The following is a 24,966-nucleotide window of genomic DNA, read 5'->3' on the forward strand; positions in this document are numbered from 1 at the left end:
ACAACATAACATATACTACTGTTGCTTCCTAATGCAATAAAACCAGCCTGCTATTTGACAAACAGCCCCTTCGTTGTTTACAGCAATCCAATGTAGGCTCGTATACTATGATTTACGGTAGGAGCGTGCAGAAACAGATTTCAAAATAAAAGTAGGTTCCTGGTGAACATTACCGGTAATTTATTCCGTGCATCTTAATAACAATTGTTTTTTTTTCGTGAACCAGTAAACAGAACAGTGACTTGACTGCAATGCTGTTTTACATGTGCTTTTCATCTTACTAAATGGTCAAATTATGAACATTGGAGCTGGGGGGCGGGGCAGAATACCCGGAAGTGATTTCAAAACAAAAGCCCTCGCACGATCCATCTGAAAACTCCTGGGAATATCTTGAATGAAGATGATGTGTAGTAGGTTTTGGCAGCACTGGAGTCCAACTCTGGTCATTATATGTTAAAAATGGGTTAAAATATGAACATTCATAACTTTCACCACAGAGATGACACGCCCCCTTACAATAAGTACTCAGATATTGAGAAAGTACTCAGATAATTTGCTTTAAATACTTAAAATACGTATTAAATCCTGAATTCAAAATGTTATTCAAGTAGCATTACACAGTCAACTGAATTTATAATGAAAAAAATACATGCAAGAGCATTTTAATGTTGTAGTTTGTAAATATGGGGCCACGTTTAAATGTAAAAGTAAATGCATTATATCATATAGAATATCATGTGTTTTTATACTTAACCAATATATGAGTGCAGTCAAAATGTGGATATCAGCTGTTGATCTGATTCATGTCAACATTACTGCAGCTTCATACCAGAATAATGGCAGAAAACAGATTAAACCAAAGTGCAATACTCTAAAGTGTCGTAATTTAGTTATGTTCTGATATAACATCGACATAAAAATCTGTGTAAATTGAAAAAATTATTTCCATTGAATTATTTCAAGTCAAACTTCATCATACATGAAGGAATAAGAATAAAAATGGAGACAGTGGTGAGACTCAGTTTTTATTCAGAACCTGTTGTTAGAAATGTTATATTTCTTAATACTTCTCTGACCTAATGTAAGCCATATCAGAAACTCAGGCAGTCTGTTAAAAATATTTCCATTTCGTAACTCAATCACATGGATTAATAACAGCCTCTGAGGTCACTTGGGTGTAGATCACAACAGCATGGATCAGGACTAAACAATCATCTGTTAGACTTATTACAAGGCTTAGTCAAATACTCGATTCTGATTGGTCGATTGGTCGATTTGTACATTCCAGAAGTCTGTTATTTTTCGCTAGGAGACTGTTGCTAAGAAGAACAGATCATTGCCAAGGGGAATCAAGTGACTATGTGCAGTGATATCAATCCGCATAAAGAAGTCCGGTCAATTTAACGTCAGCTGTGGACAACAAACATTAGTTTATCCATCAGAAAACACCATGAATAGGTTTTGAAAATAGATTTTTATATTTGTGGAGAGCCGGAAACTTTGGATTCATGACGGCTAAACTGTCCACAGACAGAGCGCTGGACGTCAGAGAAATCAGCAGAAGAAGACAGACAGGAAGTAAACACTAACGGGAACAGCAGAAGAAGACAGACTAGGGAATAGGATCATTTTAAAAATAATTGTCAATATTCCTGAAACAAGTCGTTGGTTTATTTTGTACATAGCCGTGTAATAAACTGGATAATGTGCAGCGAAGCGGTCGTTAATAATAAAAATAACCCGACATGTTGATCAGGATCCTGATGTTTCGACCTCCTTGCTTCACATCATCCATTTCTTACTAAATCACATTGATTACAAACAGTCTCTGAGGTCACTTGGGTGTATTTATATGACAGTACTTACTACAGCATGGATCAGGACTCAACATTCATTTGTTAGACTGATTGATCGTGTTAAGGCACAGGATTAGTATTCACTAATGAGAGGCAGTCAATTATACTGAGAGGAAATCACTCCATCCTCCACTTTTCACCGCTTCCTCTTCTTCTTAATACTCGATGGTCACTGCCTTCGTCCTCAGGTATTCATTCAGAGCGTCTTGTCCTGTTGTAGAGACAGAAACAACAGTACTCAGATATGGAGGAAGTACTCGGATCCTTTACTCTAAATACTTCAAATACCCCTCAAAAGAGATTGGCCAATGGCTGAGGGAAATGAGTAATTGCTGTTCTATGGAGAAGATAACGTATATTCTGAAAGGGAAAAATGAAACCTTTGATAGGGTTTGGGACCCGTTTACTCAACTGTTAGGGAATGTTAATGTGTCAAACATGCTAAGAAATAACAATGGGAATCCATGAGAGCCATCTGGCTGAAAGGAAAAGTAAAGCTTCTTAAACTGCTGGGACTATGTGCACTTTTGAGGATAATGTTGCTACAGTACTGCCCAATTGTTTTTGTTTTTATTTGATTTCATTTCATCTCTTTTTTATTAAATATATATATATATATATTTTTTTTTTTAATTTCCCTCCGTTTGTGTCTTGTAGCTATGTTGTTTAAAATAACTGAATATAATTATCAAAAGTTAAAGTCCAAAGTGTGCAGGATGGCTTTTTCCCATCATTATAAAATATATAATCCTGTTTTTATCAATAACAGATACTTGTAAGAGCATTTTAATGTTGTAGTGTGTCAGTATGGAGACATGTCCATCGTGTTTAAACTATTTCAAGTGATTCATTGTTTAATTGCAAAGCCAATTCTTCCCCCCTGCATGAACAACAGATCCAGAGTCAGCTGTTTCTTACCCAGGTCTTTTCCGAATCCGGACTGTTTGAATCCTCCGAAAGGCGACGCCACGTCCGTCTTGTTGTAAGTGTTGACGAACACGGTGCCGGCGTTCAGCTTCTCGCTGACGTACAGAGCTTTGCTGATGTCCCGCGTGAAAACCCCCGACGCCAGGCCGAACTCTGTGGCGTTCGCTCTCCTCAGGACGTCGTCCACATCACTGAGGCAGGGAGAGAGAGAGAGAGAGAGAGGAGGGAGGGGATACACAAGAGAGGATGAGACAGAGAGAAAGGCACAGAACCACTTCAGCATTTTATCAAAAATACGTTAAGTATTAATCACAGAAGCTATTATGGGGTCAGAGTTTGTTGGAACGAGGTCTTCTATTTCAGGTGTAATCTGTATTCCTAAATATTTAAAACCTTCCAGGGAAATCTGTTTGAAGAGCTGGATTAAGTCTTTCAGATTCTTTAGGTAGAAGAATGTTACATTTCAAACTATTCACCTTATACCCTGAAAACGTACCAAAATCCTTCATCAGTTTATTGAGCGCTGGAAATGACAGACACATTTTTTATAAATAAAACGATATCAGCGTAAATGGCCAGGCGATTTTCAATGCCCCCAACTGTTACATTAAAGGGGACCTATCATGCTAAATGCACTTGTGTACGTCTTGTATACATGAATATGTGTCCCCGGTGTTCCAGGGAACTCACCAAGTGTCAGAAAACACAACCCTCTCTATTTTCCTCCATACCCAAATCTCTAAAAAAGGGGCTGCAACGGATCTGATAAAAACTGATCCAGATTTGAACACTGTCCTGACGTCAGGACGGTGGCGCTACGGCTATTGGGCCAACTCCACCAATCAGGAGGAGACAGCCACGGCATTGCCGTTCGAAAGCGCTGGAGACGTTGTAGTACATATGCCAGGCCTGTAGATGGTGCTGTTCTCACAGAATCTGCCCTTGCAAAAACAGAGCTAGAAATTGTCAAATTGAGCAAAATGAGGCATGGCTAAAATGCATGATCTGTTTGGTATTTTGAAAAAGAAAAAATTTATAAATATGCCTTATATAGGTATGGTCCTACACTATATTATTATAATATAGCATGATAGGTCCACTTTAAGTATAAATTGTACATACAACCAGTACAGACCACTGTCTCATTTGTATGCATATATTTAGCTTTTCATTTCTAAATGACAAACACTGGTTACGCATTGTCGAAACGCAATAAAAAGATTTTTGATCAGAAAAATGCGTTAAGTGTTTGCCGGTCGATCTGTTCAAACAAATGAGCTTTTGGTCTTTGTTAGGATTTGATAGACAGGGTCAAGACAAGCTTCTTCTCCAATTTCTACAGCGTCTTCACCGCTGCTTTTCTGAAACCTTAAAGGATGTTTACTTTGAAGTGACGGAGAGGCAGCACAAGAAGGGCAGACTGCTCAGAATAAAGACCCTGGGTACTGCCATCTCTTTTTAGGGTATCGCATTAGATTACGTGCTCTCCTAATTGGAAACAATAGAAAACAGAAGCTTAAACGTGGACACAGGCTCTTACCCGCCCTTGAACGAGGAGATGATCATGATGGGGCCGAAGGACTCTTCTTTAGCGATGAACATGTGGTCCTGAACATCGGTGAAGAGCCGTGGGCTCGAAGAAGAAACCTGGAGGCAGACACACAACCAGAGAGCACGTTACATATCTGCCTGATGGCACCTTAAAAGGAGTAGCTTTACTCTTCTCGTTGTACTTGTATAATGACAGTAAAGGATTATTTTCTTTTCTATTCTATCAGAAACAATGGAGTCAATCTGCCTCCTAACGGCTGGACATCATGAAGGCTTACCTGGTCTCTGCACCTGATTTCCTCCACAAATCAGCGTGGCCCCCTCCTTGATCCCCGTCTGACAGAAATCCACCAGTTTGTCCAGGTGGGCTTTGTGGTTCTGAGGTCCGTGGTCTGTGGATCGGTCCAGAGGATCACCGACCTTCATCTTCTTCACCTCCTCAACCTGAGAGAAACCCATACACATAGATGCGAACAGATGCAAAAAACCCAGTCAGTCAGGGTTTCGTTTCAAAATCTTTCTCATTTCAGTTTCAGAGTTTTTACGGAATTTAAGTATTAACATTTTGTCTGCCAAGCTAAAGCAATGCTGGCTCGATAAATAATCAAACATACTATGTGACTGTAGGAGCCAATTCACACTGTGGGTATAAAGGTAGGAACCAATGTCTGTGGATTCAGGTTCAGCCGGAAAGCCAGACTGTTTTTGACAACACACAGAGCACACACACACGCAAACACGGGATTACAAACATTTGCCAAGGTATTGCGTGAACCGTAATATTATGTATAGTAAAAGGAAATAAATGGACTGTATTTAACAGAAACTTTGTATCTGACTTTTTTTCACCTGGAAAGCTATGCGTGTGTCAAAAATGTCAAGTTAGTGGATCCTCGGTTAGCAAGTCGGCTATATATTGACTTCACCTGTACGACTCGTCACCGTGTTGGCACTATTGACACATTCAATATTTAGAAAACATGACAAATGCACTGTGATCCACATCAGAAATATATCCAATGCCTCTAGGGAGTGTGTTGCTGCTCAAACCTCTGAACATACGGCATCCTCAGTGTGAGATAAGAAGAGAAACACGTACCACTCTCTTCACAAAGTGGTCATGAATGGAGTCTTCCACAAACAGTCTGCCGGCCGCGATGCAGTTCTCTCCCTTGTTGAAGAACACGGAGCTCATGCCCTGAAAAAAAGTGAAAAGCACACACCCAAATGTAAACAAATACTGAAATAAAAGGAAGTTGGAGAGAAGCCAAAGACACGGCAGCATTCATCACCGCCGCCATCTTGGCATTGTTGGGGGAGCTTGGGAATTAAGATTTCCATAGCGTTTCACTCCTACAGCCATTTCAACAAAACAACTACAACCCTTCTTCCAATGACTCACCATGCGCACGGCCTTATCCATGTCACAGTCGCTGAAGATGATGAGGGGGGACTTTCCTCCGAGCTCCAGAGACACTTTCTTCACGTTACTGACGGCACAGCTTCAGACGGAGGAGATTCACAGATGAGCAATGATGGAACATGTTGTTTACAGTTTTGTAAATGTGTGTTACTTCATCTCACCTCTTCATGATGTGTTTCCCGACTTCAGTGGAACCTGTGAAGCCCAGTTTACGGACGTCAGGGTGGTCGGACAGACGCTGACCCACCAGAGCTCCTAGAAGAATAGAATTGGAGGATGAAACCCTATGTAATGGTCACACATACAGCACACAGTGACATTTGACCTCTGCCTTTAACCCATCCTAGTACTAGGAGCAGTGGGCAGATATTGTACAGCGCCCGGGAAGAAGAAGAGGAAGAAGATGAAGAAGAGGAAGAGGATGTTCACTTTGACTTCTGCGGAGCTAGACGATGAGCAGCTGATAACTCATCCAGCATAAAACAGATTGAGTGTGAGACCCTACCTGATCCAGGCAGGATGTTAACGACTCCTTTGGGAATCCCCGCCCTCGCCGCCAACTCAGCAAACTTCAGTGCCGTCAGTGGAGTGACCTGCAGACACACAGCAGCATTTATTAAAACTATCATCTTTATTTTCTGAATGCATGTGTCATGTGTTTCGGAAACGAGGACACTTGATAGCAAAAAGGGGCTCTAATATATGTAGTGTCTCTACTTTAAAGAGTCCTCTCCTGCTGATGTTCAGGTGTATATCAGTATGTAGTGTCTCTACTTTAAAGAGTCCTCTCCTGCTGATGTTCAGGTGTATATCAGTATGTAGTGTCTCTACTTTAAAGAGTCCTCTCCTGCTGATGTTCAGGTGTATATCAGTATGTAGTGTCTCTACTTTAAAGAGTCCTCTCCTGTTGATGCTCAGGTGTATATCAGTATGTAGTGTCTCTACTTTAAAGAGTCCTCTCCTGCTGATGTTCAGCTGTATATCAGTATGTAGTGTCTCTACTTTAAAGAGTCCTCTCCTGATGATGTTCAGGTGTATATCAGTATGTAGTGTCTCTACTTTAAAGAGTCCTCTCCTGCTGATGTTCAGGTGTATATCAGTATGTAGTGTCTCTACTTTAAAGAGTCCTCTCCTGTTGATGTTCAGGTGTATATCAGTATATAGTGTCTCTACTTTAAAGAGTCCTCTCCTGCTGATGTTCAGCTGTATATCAGTATGTAGTGTCTCTACTTTAAAGAGTCCTCTCCTGATGATGTTCAGGTGTATATCAGTATGTAGTGTCTCTACTTTAAAGAGTCCTCTCCTGCTGATGTTCAGGTGTATATCAGTATGTAGTGTCTCTACTTTAAAGAGTCCTCTCCTGCTGATGTTCAGGTGTATATCAGTATATAGTGTCTCTACTTTAAAGAGTCCTCTCCTGCTGATGTTCAGGTGTATATCAGTATGTAGTGTCTCTACTTTAAAGAGTCCTCTCCTGCTGATGTTCAGGTGTATATCAGTATGTAGTGTCTCTACTGGGACATGTCTCCATGCTTTAATGTTCAAAAAGCTCTTTATTTCTCTCTGACCTGAGCAGGTTTCAGGACGACGGTGTTTCCCGCTGCCAGGCAGGCGGCTGTTTTCCAGGCCAACATCATCAGAGGGTAGTTCCAGGGAATCACGATGGCACAAACTCTGAGGAGAGGAGAAGAAAGGGGAAGACTTTTGCTTATGATACAAGTCGATTTGTAATTCATTTATAAGTGTTATGTGGGACAAGCAATGCGGTGACTATTGATGATAACATTTTAAGAGATACAATCTGGGAGTGTGTGTATGTGCATTTGTGCGTGTGCGTGTGTGTGTATGTGCGTGTGTAAATCCACTCTCACCCTATTGGTTCTTTCTTGGTGAAGGTGAGGTTACGATTGGGTCTCGCCTGGTTGATGGGAATGGTGCTGCCCTGTGAAAAAAAAAACATAATCTTTTAATTCCATGTATTTTCCATATGAAACTGTTATTTGGTGGTTATACAAATTACATTTTAACACGAGTTTGATTTCATTTCACTCCAGGCTTCCTCACCTGGATCTTGTCACACCAGCCTGCAAAGTAACGAAAGGTCTGGATGGACATGCCCACGTGAGTCTTTAGAGCCAGAGTGTAAACGGCTCCAGAGTCGATGGCCTCGATGGTGGCCAGCTCCTCCTGATGCTCCTCCATCAGGTCAGCCAGCCTGAGGTGGGAAGTGGTGGAGTACAAATACTTTGTTACTGTACTAAAGTACATTTATCTGGTGTCAGTACTTCAATCCACTACTTATTTTTCTGACGACTTTCTACTTTTACTTCTTACATTTTGAACCCAAATACCTGTACTCTCTACTTCTTACATGTTGAACACAAATACCTGTACTTTCTACTTCTTACATGTTGAACACAAATACCTGTACTTTCTACTTCTTACATGTTGAACACAAATACCTGTACTTTCTACTTCTTACACTTTGAACACAAATACCTGTACTTTCTACTTCTTACATGTTGAACACAAATACCTGTACTTTCTACTTCTTACATGTTGAACACAAATACCTGTACTTTCTACTTCTTACATGTTGAACCCAAATACCTGTACTTTCTACTTCTCACATGTTGAACACAAATACCTGTACTTTCTACTTCTTACATGTTGAACACAAATACCTGTACTTTCTACTTCTTACATGTTGAACACAAATACCTGTACTTTCTACTTCTTACATGTTGAACACAAATACCTGTACTTTCTACTTCTTACATGTTGAACACAAATACCTGTACTTTCTACTTCTCACATTTCCCAAACAGGCTGGTTCCTTTAGTTTGAATGTGTGTTTGGTGGCGTGATCATTATTATTTAGAGTCATTGCGTGCCTATTGATTTGAACACGATCCGTGTATCCATCATTTCCTGGTCTTCTCTAAAGAAGAGGGACCAATGAAAACGTTGTCATGTTGCCGTTGTTCAGCATGGAAACATTCATTAGCTAAAGCTTTTGGGGGTTTTCCCTCTCCTGTAGTGTGTTATCAGAACATGATGAAGGTGTTTTGTTACTGACTTGTAGATGAGTCTTCCTCGGTCTCTGGCGTTCATCTTGCCCCACTCTCCCTCCTCGAAGGCTTCTTTAGCAGCGGCGACGGCCGTGTTCACATCGCTGATCTGAGCCAGAGAAACCTCACAGATGGCCTGAAGGATGGAGCATCATAAAGCAAGAAGAAAGGATAAAAACAGCATTTTACTAAGTTTGAATAATGGTGAGGGAGACTTTTAAATCTTGATTACGTCAGGCTGTAAAAACTGCATTATGTCGAAGTTATTCTAATTTATATTGTTCCGATAAGTGCCTACATCTAAAAATCAAGCACTTTGATGGAGTACGTGTTACTCAACAGCAGCCACAAACATCAGATATAAAATAACTTTAAGATATGTTTGATAAAAGACAAAAGTGACGTCAGATAAAGTACTTTTACATTATGCTGCTGCAACACAAACATTTCCCAAATTGGGATCAATAAAGAACTTCTTATCTTATATGTAATAATTGTTGGAGCTTTTCATTGATTTATATTCTTTAATAGTTAAACATTTTTTTCCTCCTGTTTTGTTTATAGTAAATGTATAATTATTTAGTTTCATCATGTCAGGTAGTTGTTCATGCTTGTATCTTGAAGGCAGCTTTGGGCCCCATGTAATCAGGTGTTTATAGGAGACAGGTGGAGGTGGGATTAGTGACGATTAGCTATTGCTGCAGCAAAATCTAAAACAAATAAAATATAAAACACTATCTGTTGCACCAGACAGAATTTTCTTTGTGCATTTTATTTCCTCTGGGTTTCAATAATCCAACTTTACAAAGACAATTGTTTTCAACCTCTTACCGTGCCGTCGGTGGGGTTGATGGTCTTGTAGGTCTTCCCTCCCTCTGCATCGACAAACTGTCCGTTAATGAACAGCTGATGAGGCATCTTGATGGTCATGTTGTTGATGTTCTTCTCCACCTGAGGAACAAACAGTCCCGTCAACACCTCGTCGTCTTCACCTTTACTTTCAGCAGCAGTCGGTCATATCACTCACGTAGTCTACGACCAGCTCCTCCTCATCATCTTCCCCTCGCAGCTTCCTCACACACATCTGGATGAAGTCCGTGAAGGTGCAGTTCATGTAGACGTCTTCGTTCTGAAGCTGGCAGTCATTGGACAGGAGCTTCACCTCCTCCACCAGCCTGAGGACAGCAGGGGAAAGAACCTGCTTTTATAAGTGACCAGAGGTGGGAAGTAGTGGAGTACAAATACTTCGTTACTGTACATTTTTCTGGTATCAGTACTTTACTCCACTACTTATTTTTCTGAAGACTTTTGACTTCCAACATTTAGAACACAAATACCTGTACTTTCTACTTCTTACATTTTGAACACAAATACCTGTACTTTCTACTTCTTACATTTTGAACCCAAATACCTGTATTTTCTACTTCTTACATTTTGAACCCAAATACCTGTACTTTCTACTTCTTACATGTTGAACCCAAATACCTGTACTTTCTACTTCTTACATGTTGAACACAAATACCTGTACTTTCTACTTCTTACATTTTGAACCCAAATACCTGTACTTTCTACTTCTTACATGTTGAACCCAAATACCTGTACTTTCTACTTCTTACATTTTGAACACAAATACCTGTACTTTCTACTTCTTACATGTTGAACACAAATACCTGTACTTTCTACTTCTTACATTTTGAACACAAATACCTGTACTTTCTACTTCTTACATTTTGAACACAAATACCTGTACTTTCTACTTCTCACATGTTGAACACAAATACCTGTACTTTCTACTTCTTACATGTTGAACACAAATACCTGTACTTTCTACTTCTTACATTTTGAACCCAAATACCTGTACTTTCTACTTCTTACATGTTGAACCCAAATACCTGTACTTTCTACTTCTTACATGTTGAACACAAATACCTGTACTTTCTACTTCTTACATTTTGAACACAAATACCTGTACTTTCTACTTCTTACATGTTGAACCCAAATACCTGTACTTTCTACTTCTTACATGTTGAACACAAATACCTGTACTTTCTACTTCTTACATTTTGAACACAAATAGCTGTACTTTCTACTTCTTACATGTTGAACACAAATACCTGTACTTTCTACTTCTTACATGTTGAACCCAAATACCTGTACTTTCTACTTCTTACATGTTGAACCCAAATACCTGTACTTTCTACTTCTTACATGTTGAACCCAAATACCTGTACTTTCTACTTCTCACATTTTCCAAACAGGCTGGTTCCTTTAGTTTGAATGTGTGTTTGGTGGCGTGATCATTATTATTTAGAGTCATTGCGTGCCTATTGATTTGAACACGATCCGTGTATCCATCATTTCCTGGTCTTCTCTAAAGAAGAGGGACCAATGAAAACGTTGTCATGTTGCCGTTGTTCAGCATGGAAACATTCATTAGCTAACAATGACATTATTGTTCTATTAATATAAAGGGAGGTCAGGTACTCTTTAAAACAGCTGCTAGTTATGGGTACTTTTTACTGAAGTACATTTCAAAGCCCTCTTTACTTTTACTTGAGTAATGAAGTTTAGTCAGTACTTCTACTTTTACCAGAGTATTTTTAAACACGAGTATCTGTACTTCTACTTGAGTAAAGGATGTGTGTACTTTTGCCCTCTCTGTAAGTGACCCTAAATGAGTGTATCCATTACAAAGCCTCTATTGTATTGCAGTAGAGGCAGTGGCTCAGTCAGTAGGGGCTTGGACTGGGAGCCGTAGGGTCGCTGGTTCAAGTCCCCGACCAGACCTAAATATGGAGTGTGGACTTCTACTTGGAGAGGTCCCAGTTCACCTCCTGCCCTGCCGTGGTGCCCTTGAGCAAGGCACCGGACACCCCCCTTCCCCCCCACTCCCATTGCTCCCCGGGCGCTGTACAATAGCTGCCCACTGCTCCTAGTACTAGACTCCTTGTACTAGGATGGGTTAAAAGCAGAGGCCAAATTTCACTGTGTGTGCTGTGTGCTCTGCATGTGTGACCATTAAAGAGGGTTTCATCCCTCCCTATTCTTCTATTCTAGTAGTCTTGTTGTTAGTGATAAAATGTTTTTCATATAAATTACAAGATAACACCTAAACTTGTGGAGAATGCAGACTTCTTGACTGCTAAGATATTTGTTGAGTGTATCTTTCTGTTCTGTAAACAGTGAATAGATTCGGTTCCTTCCTACATCAAAGACGAGGTTGATCCATACACTTAAGCACAATTCTTAACAATTGGACTTCTTTTACACCAGATGAACTCTATGTATCACCTTCATTACCTGACCACATCCATGGAAGCAGCACCAGACTTAAAGAAATCAGTGGAGTCTTCGATCTGAGCGACGTTAGAGAGAATACTCTGCCACACCGCCTGCGAGGAAACATGGTCAGAGTCAACACTGGACATCTTTTGTTGGGAAAATTCATCCTAGACACTTCTCAGTTACTGTTGTGAAAATCCTGAATGTCCTCTTCCAACATGAGAGTAACATGATAACAAAGGTATCCCAACTGTAGCTGTGTGCATGACAGGATGTGTGATTACCTAGAAGAGCATCAGGACTGTTTGAGGCATATGATAGCTATGTGATTAACATGATGATTCAGCCTCTATGGAGATAGACATATGACAAGCATGATCATTTCTGACGTGGAGCTAATCTGAAGTAAACATTGAATACTCTGTATGTGATGACTACTTCCATTCTTGAGAGGATCATAAATACATGGATCCTGAGATTGAAGCTCAAGCCAGTGACAAGTGATATTTTTCTAACAGTGAGCTGTAGACTTCTTCCACAGAGTGATGCTTACCTTGATGTGTTTGGCGAAGGTCTTCTCCTCCTCCGTGAGCTCCACAGTAGCGCTGCTCCCCGAGCTGAAGAACTGAGCTGCAGCGATCATCTTCCCGTCCTCAAACTGCAGATTCTTCACCAGCAGCTGCAGAGAAACACACAATCAGATGTGAAACCTGTCCCACCTTAAAGTAAGCTTTAAAATCATCTGATCAGCAGTGGTGTGGGTGTTATATCAGTCTTATGCCTCATCACATGGTAAGCTATATAATGCATGTTATTGAGTTTCAGTTTCCCAAATGAGCTGTTCAGAAAAAGTTTAGAGAAGGCCTTAGGTTATAAAAACAGTTAACCTTTGTTAGTTAACTAATCCTAAGGATGTCATGAGATGATGACTTTTCAACATATACAAGGATAGCTTTCAGAGAGAAACACATGTGACATTTGTGTGGTAGGCTGCATGATCAAATGTGTGTGCGTTAAACATGCTTAGGGGAAATGTGTGTGTGTTCATTGCAGTGGCTATATGTGCTGTATGATTACTGCTACTGCTGTGGCAGTAGGTGATGTACTCCCCATTATTGTTTGGTTTGTTGCAACAACTAAATAATAATTACTGATCAGCTATATCTGTGTTTGTGTTTTATTGATTCCTCTCCGTTTCATTCTTTCCTGTTGTGAGTGCTGAATCTCCACAACATAGGCTCAGGAGAAATGTGTCTGATTGAGTTAACAAAAGCTCTTATTTCACACCTTTGTGTCTTGTATTCTTTGGTGTATACATTTAAATAGCCTGCAGGAAATATGCACTATGACTGATTTGTCTGTCCTTGAATACATTAAGAAAACAACAAGACATCATACCCGTCTTGCCGTCGTTTCCGAACAGCACGAGGCCAGCTTTGGTGACGATGGCGGGCCGAGAAGCTCCTTGGATCTCCAGAGGCTGACCGTTGGCTGAAGGACCGTTTTCCACCAGACTGGAGCCGTAGAAAGTCACTTTCTGTACCAAGAGAGACAGGAAACACGACTTAGACTCTACAGATGTAACAGTCATTGGAAATATTCTCACTTCTTGTAAATCGGGGCTTAGCAACGGTCAACAACATATGGAATGTCTAAATTGACCAATTCAGAATCCAGTATTCAATTAAGCCCTGTTATAATATTTAATAGTTATAACATAAGTCAGTCATAGCAGTCAGTCAGCCATTCATATAATGCTCAACAGATTGACCTATATCACAAAACATCGATAGACAAATCTAATTCTGTTCTTCTATGAACATATCAAAATACTTCCAGAGTTTCTTGTTACCTGTCCATCCACCTCCGCCCAGGCTCCGGGAACTTTGTCGTTTCCTCTGATCCAGTTATGGAGAGCCTCAGCAGACTGGTTCCAGTCAATCTGCCAACACACACAAACACACACACACACACACACACACACACACAACGTCAGACAGAATACAAAAAAACATTAAAACATTTTACTTTCCATTCCCAAACATTCATCTCATTCACTGGATCTATTTTCTTTTTTTAGTATATTGGAAATCCCAATCTCTTGAAATCAAGTCCGCTACTACTCTTAAAGGTCCCATGTCATGGCCATTTCTACTGATCATAATTCCATTGTTGAGCTCTACTAGAATAAATGTATATTGTGCAATGTTCCAAACTCACATTGGTTTCTCATACAGCATCTCTGTATAGTATGTGTATTCACTCTCTGTCCTAAACGGCTTGTTGGAGCTCCTGCCCCCCCCCCCCTCCCTGTGAGCCCAGTGGCCGTCTGCGAGACAGCGAAACCCAGCCCGAAACCAGCCCGAGCACACACACACACACACACACACCCGCAGCCTGGCTGGGAGTCTGTGCTCACACACAGACTCACAGCCTCGCCGCGTCCCGCCGTCTCAAGCGGAGAAATCGGCGGAGCTGCAGCTGAGAAAAGATTGAGTGTGTGTAACGTAACGGCTCAGCGGACGTCACGTCACAGAACCCAAGAAGAAAACAATGGAAAAAGATAAATCTCCAACGAGGCGTTCTGGGGCAGCATAGACAGGTCTTTTCTGTGTTAGAGTTTTACTCTCTACAGGGTGTACTTTGAGGGTTTGTGACTCTGCAGACCGTTTACATGCAGAAAAACCTTCATAACACACAAGGGGACGGGTGATAACCAGAAAAGCATGACATGGGACCTTTAAATCCGGGCTGAAGACTTTTCTTTTTGCCGCTGCTTTTAAATGAACTGTTCACATCTCACTGCACTGCAACTTGTATTCATGTACCTTTGTTATTCATGTTTTTATTATCTTTGCTTTTAAATTAGTATTTTTAAATGCCATCTATAATATGTTTTACTGACATATTTCTGTCTTACAAGAAATGTCAGATTTCAAACCACATATATTTAGATAGATGGGTTTCAAAGTAAAATATTCCCATCGTATGCTTCAATGCTAATTACATGTCAACATTCATTTCCTTTTTAAATCAATACAGCCTTTCCTTGCTTCAATAGTCAATAAAAGTTTAATGAAAGCTGTTGTAAAAATCTGTAAATCACACAATTCTACAAATCATCATACACCTACAGTATTACACATAAACGCAACTTTTAATAGTGTTTTTTTACAGTCTGTGACTCGTGTTATTTGCATCCCAACGACTTGGTGTTTATTGATCCGTCTGCTGTTGTTCTTTAATACCTTAGCGTTGTCTTTCTTCTGGATGCACTCATATGTAGCGCCCTCCTGAGGCTGGATGATCTTCGGGGCTTTTCCTTCTGCAATCATCCTCACGGCGTCCACCTGAAACACCACAGAGGTTATGTGAGATATCTGTGTGGACTTTAGCATCTCAGTGTTTGTTATGTTGGGGACCCAAAGAGAGGAGGAGCAGGAGAGCCCACTGCGTCTCCTTTATTCAGCTTTTGTATTCATCTCCGTTACCCTCACGGTAACTTTAAGGACTTTTTTTCACATCAAAAATCCCAACGTTCAAAATCTACTGTTGGAGAAGCTTTGGCGAAAAGAGTGAAAATCAGTCACATCACTACAATACAATAGAGTGGTGCAGTGACGAGTCCTAAAACCCGGAAGTGAGTCAGCATTTCACCACTTCCTGTTCCCTCGTCTCAGAGCCAATGGGATCTCTCTATAGGATTTTGGAAAATATCTGGAAATAAGGTCTGTGGTTGACAGAATTTGAAGCGACGGATCACGTTTTGTTCTACGACATTAAATCCATCAGCACTGGTGACTTCTGAAGAGTTGACGTGTCTGGAAAACGATGGTTGTTACCAAGTGGCTGAATAGGACTACAGAAGTTGTGGAGGACGTTTTACGTCATTACGCCGAACACGTAAACACTCCAAGTTTGTTTGCCCTGTTCTGCTTGAAAGCAAGTACCTGCCTCCTGCAAACTGTTCAAACAAACGCTTCAACTTGTTCCATTTAGAATCTGTATTTTTGAAATGATCGTGTTCAAACGATCAAACGACAATTTTCAACAATCCTATGGAGAAATCCCTGTTGCTTTTTGTCGAGGGAACCCATGCGCAGCTTACTTCAGGGTCGGCCTAGAAAAATACGTCATCCCTGCACCACTCAGCTTTATTTATAAAGTACTTTAAAACCTCCAGACCAAAGTGCTGTACAGTCAAATAAACAAACAAAATCACACAGCTCCGCTCACACACCATAAAACAAGTACAAGTACAAATAATAGACAATTTAAAGCAATAAAAGCAACACTCTAAAAGATGTTAATACGCTAAGGAGAAGAGGTGGGTTTATCAGAAGCGATTTTAAAGCAGACCGTGTGGAGGCCTGTCTGATGTGCAGATTATTCCACAGTGTGGGAGCCGCTACAGAGAGAGAACTTCACCCACAATGCATTGCCCCGTCCCTTCTCTTACTGTGCCTTTGACCCCCTCGGGGAACAGGAACCTCTTGTAGATGGTGTTCACGGTGTCGTTGGGCTCCACCTCACACTCCCTCTGCAGGAGGATGGGTCCGGTGTCCAGACCGTCGTCAGCCCAAAACACCGTGAACCCTCCCTTCTTATCCCCGTGGATCAGAGTCCTGAGGGGCACACACAGGAGGAATGGATTACATGAGAGGGGTAAGTGTATGCCCTTACAGTTACATTAAAGGTCACCTATTGTGCAAAATCCACTTCTTCACGTCTCTTCTACATCAACATGTGTCCCCTCTGTGTAAAGAGACTCTGAAAGTTTCAGGAAAAAAGATTCTCAGCAAACAAGGTAAACAAGGTAACCCCCCCCCCCCCCCCCCCTTATCACCTGAATCTCCTCCTAGAGCACCATTGTGTTCTTTTTAACCAAATATCTCTCAGAGGGGCGTGGGGAGGGGCTCCTTATTTTCATCTAAAGTAACAGACAGAGAATCAGCACTTTTGAAACAGGGCTGAAACAGAGGGGATTATGGGATGCTGCAATGATCTGTTTTGTGTTTGGAGCCAAACACTTCAGAGACAGGTTCTGTATTTATCTGAGACCTATAATATATTGATGAAAAACAGTATAATAGGGGACCTTTAAGTTACCCTCCCCACCCTGCTCACAGCGACCTGTCCCTTGACTCACCAGTTGATGGCGGAGGCCCCCCGGTGGCGGGGTAGCAGGGAGGGATGGTAGATGATGGAGCCGTGCTGCGGCCGCTCGATGACCTCCATGGGGATGAACTGGGAGCAGAAGGGCAGGACGTTCAGATCCGCTCCCACCGCCTCGTACTGGGACACCACCTCCGGGAGGGCCTGGCCCTTCAGCCGCCAGCGAGGGAACTTAAAGACGGGAATGCCATCTTTCTCTGCCTCCGTCGCTGTGAGAGGAAACAGAGAGGGCAAAAGTACACACATCCTTTACTCAAGTAGAAGTACAGATACTCGTGTTTAAAAATACTCTGGTAAAAGTAGTACTGACTAAACTTCTTTACTCAAGTCAAAGTAAAGAGGGCTTTGAAATGTACTTCAGTAAAAAGTACCCATAACTAGCAGCTGTTTTAAAGAGTACCTGACCTCCCTTTATATTAATAGAACAATAATGTCATTGTTAGCTAATGAATGTTTCCATGCTGAACAACGGCAACATGACAACGTTTTCATTGGTCCCTCTTCTTTAGAGAAGACCAGGAAATGATGGATACACGGATCGTGTTCAAATCAATAGGCACGCAATGACTCTAAATAATAATGATCACGCCACCAAACACACATTCAAACTAAAGGAACCAGCCTGTTTGGGAAATGTGAGAAGTAGAAAGTACAGGTATTTGGGTTCAACATGTGAGAAGTAGAAAGTACAGGTATTTGTGTTCAACATGTAAGAAGTAGAAAGTACAGGTATTTGTGTTCAACATGTAAGAAGTAGAAAGTACAGGTATTTGGGTTCAACATGTAAGAAGTAGAAAGTACAGGTATTTGGGTTCAACATGTAAGAAGTAGAAAGTACAGGTATTTGTGTTCAACATGTAAGAAGTAGAAAGTACAGGTATTTGTGTTCAAAATGTAAGAAGTAGAAAGTACAGGTATTTGTGTTCAACATGTAAGAAATAGAAAGTACAGGTATTTGTGTTCAACATGTAGAAGTAGAAAGTACAGGTATTTGTGTTCAAAATGTAAGAAGTAGAAAGTACAGGTATTTGTGTTCAACATGTAAGAAATAGAAAGTACAGGTATTTGTGTTCAACATGTAAGAAGTAGAAAGTACAGGTATTTGTGTTCAACATGTAAGAAGTAGAAAGTACAGGTATTTGTGTTCAACATGTAAGAAGTAGAAAGTACAGGTATTTGTGTTCAACATGTAAGAAGTAGAAAGTACAGGTATTTGTGTTCAACATGTAAGAAGTAGAAAGTACAGGTATTTGTGTTCAACATGTAAGAAGTAGAAAGTACAGGTATTTGTGTTCAACATGTAAGAAGTAGAAAGTACAGGTATTTGTGTTCAACATGTAAGAAGTAGAAAGTACAGGTATTTGTGTTCAACATGTAAGAAGTAGAAAGTACAGGTATTTGTGTTCAAAATGTAAGAAGTAGAAAGTACAGGTATTTGTGTTCAACATGTAAGAAATAGAAAGTACAGGTATTTGTGTTCAACATGTAAGAAGTAGAAAGTACAGGTATTTGTGTTCAAAATGTAAGAAGTAGAAAGTACAGGTATTTGTGTTCAACATGTAAGAAGTAGAAAGTACAGGTATTTGTGTTCAACATGTAAGAAGTAGAAAGTACAGGTATTTGTGTTCAACATGTAAGAAGTAGAAAGTACAGGTATTTGTGTTCAAAATGTAAGAAGTAGAAAGTACAGGTATTTGTGTTCAACATGTAAGAAGTAGAAAGTACAGGTATTTGTGTTCAACATGTAAGAAGTAGAAAGTACAGGTATTTGTGTTCAACATGTAAGAAGTAGAAAGTACAGGTATTTGTGTTCAACATGTAAGAAGTAGAAAGTACAGGTATTTGTGTTCAACATGTAAGAAGTAGAAAGTACAGGTATTTGTGTTCAACATGTAAGAAGTAGAAAGTACAGGTATTTGGGTTCAACATGTAAGAAGTAGAAAGTACAGGTATTTGTGTTCAAAATGTAAGAAGTAGAAAGTACAGGTATTTGGGTTCAAAATGTAAGAAGTAGAAAGTACAGGTATTTGTGTTCAACATGTAAGAAGTAGAAAGTACAGGTATTTGTGTTCAAAATGTAAGAAGTAGAAAGTAAAAAGTCGTCAGAAAAATAAGTAGTGGAGTAAAGTACTGATACCAGACAAATGTACAGTAACAAAGTATTTGTACTCCCCACCTCTGCAGGAGACAGTGATGAAAACCCCTCAAATAATTCCTTGACTTGGTGTAATATTGATCTGCTCTTTGCTGCTTTTACTGTTTTCTTTTTTTCTTCTGTTTTTCTTTAGTGATATAGGAGTTACAAGACAAGTGCATACACGTACATTACAGTGTCACAGATACTCAGAAGACAGTAAGTGAAGACAAATAACAAATGACAAAATATACATGGAGACAAAAAAAGAAACAGTGTGTGTTAGGGCTGTGCGATTATGGCAAAAATCATAATCCCGATTATTTGGGTCAATAATTGATATCACAATTATTAAATACGATTATTCATTGACTTTGAAAAAATCAATTTATTGAACTTTAAAACAAATACAAATAATAATTTGAACAGTATTTTTTTAACTGTTGATTACCCTGAACGTATAATTCAAGTGAAAAACCAATACAAAAAGAAATAAAATAAATGATATATTTAAATAAATAATATCAAAATAACAACAAATATTTTGGAGCGCACTTCTACAAGCTACTAAACATATATAAATATGATAAATACAAATAAATGAGACCAAAATTATTTAGATCAAATATGTTGCACTGTCACAACCTAAATAATTGTTTTTTTCGATTATGTTGTTTTCGTAATTGTGGCAGGCCAAAATCGTAATTGCGATTAAAATACGATTAATTGCACAGCCCTAGTGTGTGTTTGTTTGCGTGTGTTTATCGAAATACAATATTATCAAACTGCTTTCACTGCTTTCATCGCTGCTTTTATTGATTTGTTCATATTTTAAACTGCATAGAGAGAAGCCTGAGAAGTGTCTTTGTACACCAGTAAAATGACAGTATTATAAAGGGAACGCCATCCTTCTCCGCCTCCGCCGCTGTGACGGGAAACAATGATGAAAACCCTCAAATAATGCCAAGTAAGATAAGAGTAAGATAAGACTTTATTCATCCGAAGGAAATTGTTGTGCCAGAGTTTTGTAACTCTGGCACAACAATTTCCTTCAGGATGAATAAAGTCTAAACCCTAAACACAGCAGCATAATAATAAAACTGTACACTAACAGTGCAGTAAAAAGAGCAATTAAATATCTGCAGGAAAATAACAGAAGTGCCTTTGCATTCTCTTCTGCTTTTACTGCTTTCATTGCTGCTTTTATTGATTTGTTTATATTTTAAACTGCATCGAGAGAAGCCTGAGAAATGTCTTTGCACACATGTAAAATGACATTATAAAGATTTCCAAAGTGAGGAAAACAGAACTCGTTTAGAAATATTTGAGATACGTTTAGGTATGATTTTTATCAAGCTAAAGAGACCATTAAGGTTAAGTCCTAGTCCCTAGTTTTCACTCGGCTAGCGCTCAAACACATTGTATGTGATAGGCTAAAGGGGCGGGACATCTCCAAGCGGTTGACCAATCACAACAGAGCCAGCCAGCTAACCAATCAAAGCAGCTCTGGTTTCAGACAGAGGGTGAAAAGAGGTGCTGCAGCACAGGCAGTACGAGAACAATAAAGAGCTTTTTGAACATTAAAGCATGGAGACATGTAGAGACACTACATACTGATATACACCTGAACATCATCAGGAGAGGACTCTTTAAAGTAGAGACACTACATACTGATATACACCTGAACATCAGCAGGAGAGGACTCTTTAAAGTAGAGACACTACATACTGATATACACCTGAACATCAGCAGGAGAGGACTCTTTAAAGTAGAGACACTACATACTGATATACACCTGAACATCAGCAGGAGAGGACTCTTTAAAGTAGAGACACTACATACTGATACACACCTGAACATCAGCAGGAGAGGACTCTTTAAAGTAGAGACACTACATACTGATATACACCTGAACATCAGCAGGAGAGGACTCTTTAAAGTAGAGACACTACATACTGATATACACCTGAACATCAGCAGGAGAGGACTCTTTAAAGTAGAGACACTACATACTGATATACACCTGAACATCAGCAGGAGAGGACTCTTTAAAGTAGAGACACTACATACTGATATACACCTGAACATCAGCAGGAGAGAACTCTTTAAAGTAGAGACACTACATACTGATATACACCTGAACATCAGCAGGAGAGGACTCTTTAAAGTAGAGACACTACATACTGATATACACCTGAACATCAGCAGAAGAGGACTCTTTAAAGTAGAGACACTACATACTGATATACACCTGAACATCAGCAGGAGAGGACTCTTTAAAGTAGAGACACTACATACTGATATACACCTGAACATCAGCAGGAGAGGACTCTTTAAAGTAGAGACACTACATACTGATATACACCTGAACATCAGCAGGAGAGGACTCTTTAAAGTAGAGACACTACATACTGATATACACCTGAACATCAGCAGGAGAGGACTCTTTAAAGTAGAGACACTACATACTGATATACACCTGAACATCAGCAGGAGAGGACTCTTTAAAGTAGAGACACTACATACTGATATACACCTGAACATCAGCAGGAGAGGACTCTTTAAAGTAGAGACACTACATACTGATATACACCTGAACATCAGCAGGAGAGGACTCTTTAAAGTAGAGACACTACATACTGATATACACCTGAACATCAGCAGGAGAGGACTCTTTAAAGTAGAGACACTACATACTGATATACACCTGAACATCAGCAGGAGAGGACTCTTTAAAGTAGAGACACTATATTCTGATATACACCTGAACATCAGCAGGAGAGGACTCTTTAAAGTAGAGACACTACATACTGATATACACCTGAACATCAGCAGGAGAGGACTCTTTAAAGTAGAGACACTACATACAAATATGAACCTGAAAATTAGCATTAAATGTCCTTTTATTGCATATTTACATGTCAGGGTTAAAATGTGTTGCTCTATCTCATAATCAACATTACATTTGGTTCTGCCCTTCCCTATTCATAACAGTGCTAAAAAATCCAATATATCCATATAACTGATGCTAGATAAGATAGCACACAAGTGATAACACATTGTCATCAATCGTAGTGACCATGAGAAATTGATAGGAGAGCTTTACTGAATTTGTTGTTTGTTTAGTGGAGTATAGTAATAAAAAGGGACGCTGTGACGAGTCCAAATTTCAATTGGCAGCACCCCGAGTTCCTGGTGTGTGTTTTTATTGAGAGGACGGACAGTTTTGCAGTTTCTCACCCAGAGGGTCTGCCTTCCCGTCCTTGTCGGGGATTGTGAAGACTCCTACGATGGTGTGTCCATCTTTCCTCAGCTCTTTGTAAACCTCCTGCCCAAAAACACTCTGACCAATCACTGCGATCTTCATCCTCACAGCTCACTGAGATCTGCAGAGGCGGAAACACCATCAGAAAATACGTTTGTAATTAGTACGAGCAGTCAGAGTACATGGATTATGTGAGAACAAATACACATTTCATATTGCAAGTGAGGGCAAGGCAAGTGTATTTATATAGCACCTTTCAACACAAGGCAATTCAAAGTGCTTTAGAAAAATGAAAGACAAAATGGCATTTAAAAACAGTCATTAAAAAGCAAAGATAATAAAAGAAACATTAAAAGAAAAATACATGAATAAAAGTTACAGTGCAGTTTAAGATATGTAGGGTAGTGGTGGAAGAAGTACTCAATCTTTCATTTAAGAAAAAGTATTAATACCACAGTGTAGAAGTACTCTTTTTATACTACCAGGTATATCCATAACGAAAACCATTTAATTTAATAATTTTTTTATCAATAATATGACCTTGCAAAGTAACTAGTCAAACAAATGGAGTAAAAAGTAAAATATTTTATATCAAATTGTAGTGGATTAGAAGTATGAAGTAGCATAAAATGAAAATACTCAAGTCAAGTACCTTTAGATAACATTATGATAAGTACAGTACTTGAGTAAATGTATTTAGTTACGAGCGTCTGTTTGCATGTGTGTATGTTAGCATTGATTCATGAGGAAGCTCTGTGGATTAGGGCAGATTTGTAAAGACTGAGTGGTCACAGGATATACTTTTCTACTTTTACTTGAATAACATTTTGAATACAAGACTTTTACTGTAACAGAGTATTCCTACACTCTGGTACTTCTACTTTTACTCAAGTACAAGATCTGAGTACTTCTACTTTTACTCAAGATATGAGTACTTTTCCCAACTCTGTAATTAAGTACAGTACTTGAGTAAATGTACTTTTTTTTAAATGTCATCATTGGAGCTATATGTCTTGTAGAGCTAAATGCAATGTAATGTAATAGAGCAGTATTTTTTATCAAATTGAGCATTTTTGAATGTATTACTGAGGTTATATAGCATACAAAGTGTGTCTGTATATACTCAGCATAGAAACAGTATCATTATCAGGTCCAACACAATGATTGAACAATGAATGAATCAGAATGAGTGGATCAGAAAGTGCACTGTAATCATGACTCTCTGACTCAATCTGTTTGACAGTTTGATGACCCCGAACAGAGAGGGGCGGGATCTGTTGTCGTGCCAACCATCCAGATCCCTCAGTGTGGACCTATACTCCGGTATTAACCAATCAGAAGCACGGAGGGATTTGACAGTTGACCGATTGAGGGGACAACGTCCATGAACTCATATGCATATTCATAGACTCCCTTCTCTCGGCACTACAATATCACACTTTAAGCTGTGTGTGCGTGTGTGCGTGTGACAGAGGTGGCGTGTGTGTGTGTGTGTATGTGTATGTGTGTGTGTGTCTGTGTCAGCATTATTCCTCTGGTATAGAAACAGAAATCATCTCACCCTCTCGCAACTTGCTCCTCTCTGCCTGGAAAGAGAAATTCGACCGGCAGCATTGCTTTTAATCCCCCCCCGCCCCCCTCCGGCCGATTGCATAACATGGAAACAGAGCACTGTGATTGGACAGGATGGAGCCAGGGGCGGCAAATCAGCTGCGAGAGCTCAATCACGTGGCCACTGAGAACATTAACGATGATAAGTCAATAGAACAGGTGTCTTTCTAGCATTAAACTGACTCTGTGTAGTTTCTGAGCATTACTAGTACTTTACTCTTGTACTTGAGTAAAAATAGAAGTACTCAGATCTTGTACTTGAGTTAAAGTAGAAGTACCAGAGTGTAGGAATACTCTGTTACCTCTGAACTGTAGTGGAGTAGAAGTACAAAGTAGCATAACATGGAAATACTCAAGTAAAGTACACGTACCTCAAAATTGTACTTAAGTACAGTACTTGAGTAAATATACTTAGTTATTTAACACCTCTGGTATTTTCCCGTTCTGCTACTTTCACATTTTTACTCCACTACAAATGTTCATATGTAGTTACTTTGCAGATTTAGGTTATTAATACAAAATATAATACATGTAGGTTAAGATACCCAGTAGTATATCAAGTAATTTCGAATAATCCCCATGATGGCCAGGTGTAACAAAGTGATGAACACATAAATGCAACAATAATATGAATACAGTAATGTAAAATATACGGTGTCTAAATGGGCCAT

At 39.7% G+C, this 24,966-nt stretch overlaps 2 protein-coding genes across 2 annotated transcripts in view; both read right to left on the reverse strand.

Annotated features, from left to right (window-relative positions):
- The window catches only part of LOC117475663 (nuclear factor 7, brain-like), an 863,632-nt gene that overhangs the window by 39,409 nt on the left and 799,257 nt on the right, over positions 1-24,966 (reverse strand). The gene's annotated exons all lie outside the window — the stretch shown is intronic.
- On the reverse strand, positions 1,012-24,308 carry LOC117475656 (cytosolic 10-formyltetrahydrofolate dehydrogenase-like). The gene is given in 24 exon segments (XM_034121980.1): positions 1,012-2,067; positions 2,775-2,974; positions 4,324-4,409; positions 4,411-4,430; positions 4,613-4,778; positions 5,434-5,532; positions 5,737-5,836; positions 5,919-6,012; positions 6,263-6,350; positions 7,326-7,431; positions 7,629-7,699; positions 7,822-7,972; positions 8,837-8,964; positions 9,660-9,779; positions 9,856-10,003; positions 12,129-12,220; positions 12,664-12,789; positions 13,510-13,647; positions 13,963-14,052; positions 15,359-15,460; positions 16,570-16,735; positions 17,260-17,494; positions 22,660-22,805; positions 24,246-24,308. Coding segments are annotated over 23 exon segments (2,709 nt in total). The 5' UTR covers positions 22,787-22,805; positions 24,246-24,308; the 3' UTR covers positions 1,012-2,011.

The sequence above is a fragment of the Trematomus bernacchii genome, unplaced genomic scaffold (genome assembly GCF_902827165.1).
Source record: "Trematomus bernacchii unplaced genomic scaffold, fTreBer1.1, whole genome shotgun sequence".
Lineage (NCBI taxonomy): Eukaryota > Metazoa > Chordata > Actinopteri > Perciformes > Nototheniidae > Trematomus > Trematomus bernacchii.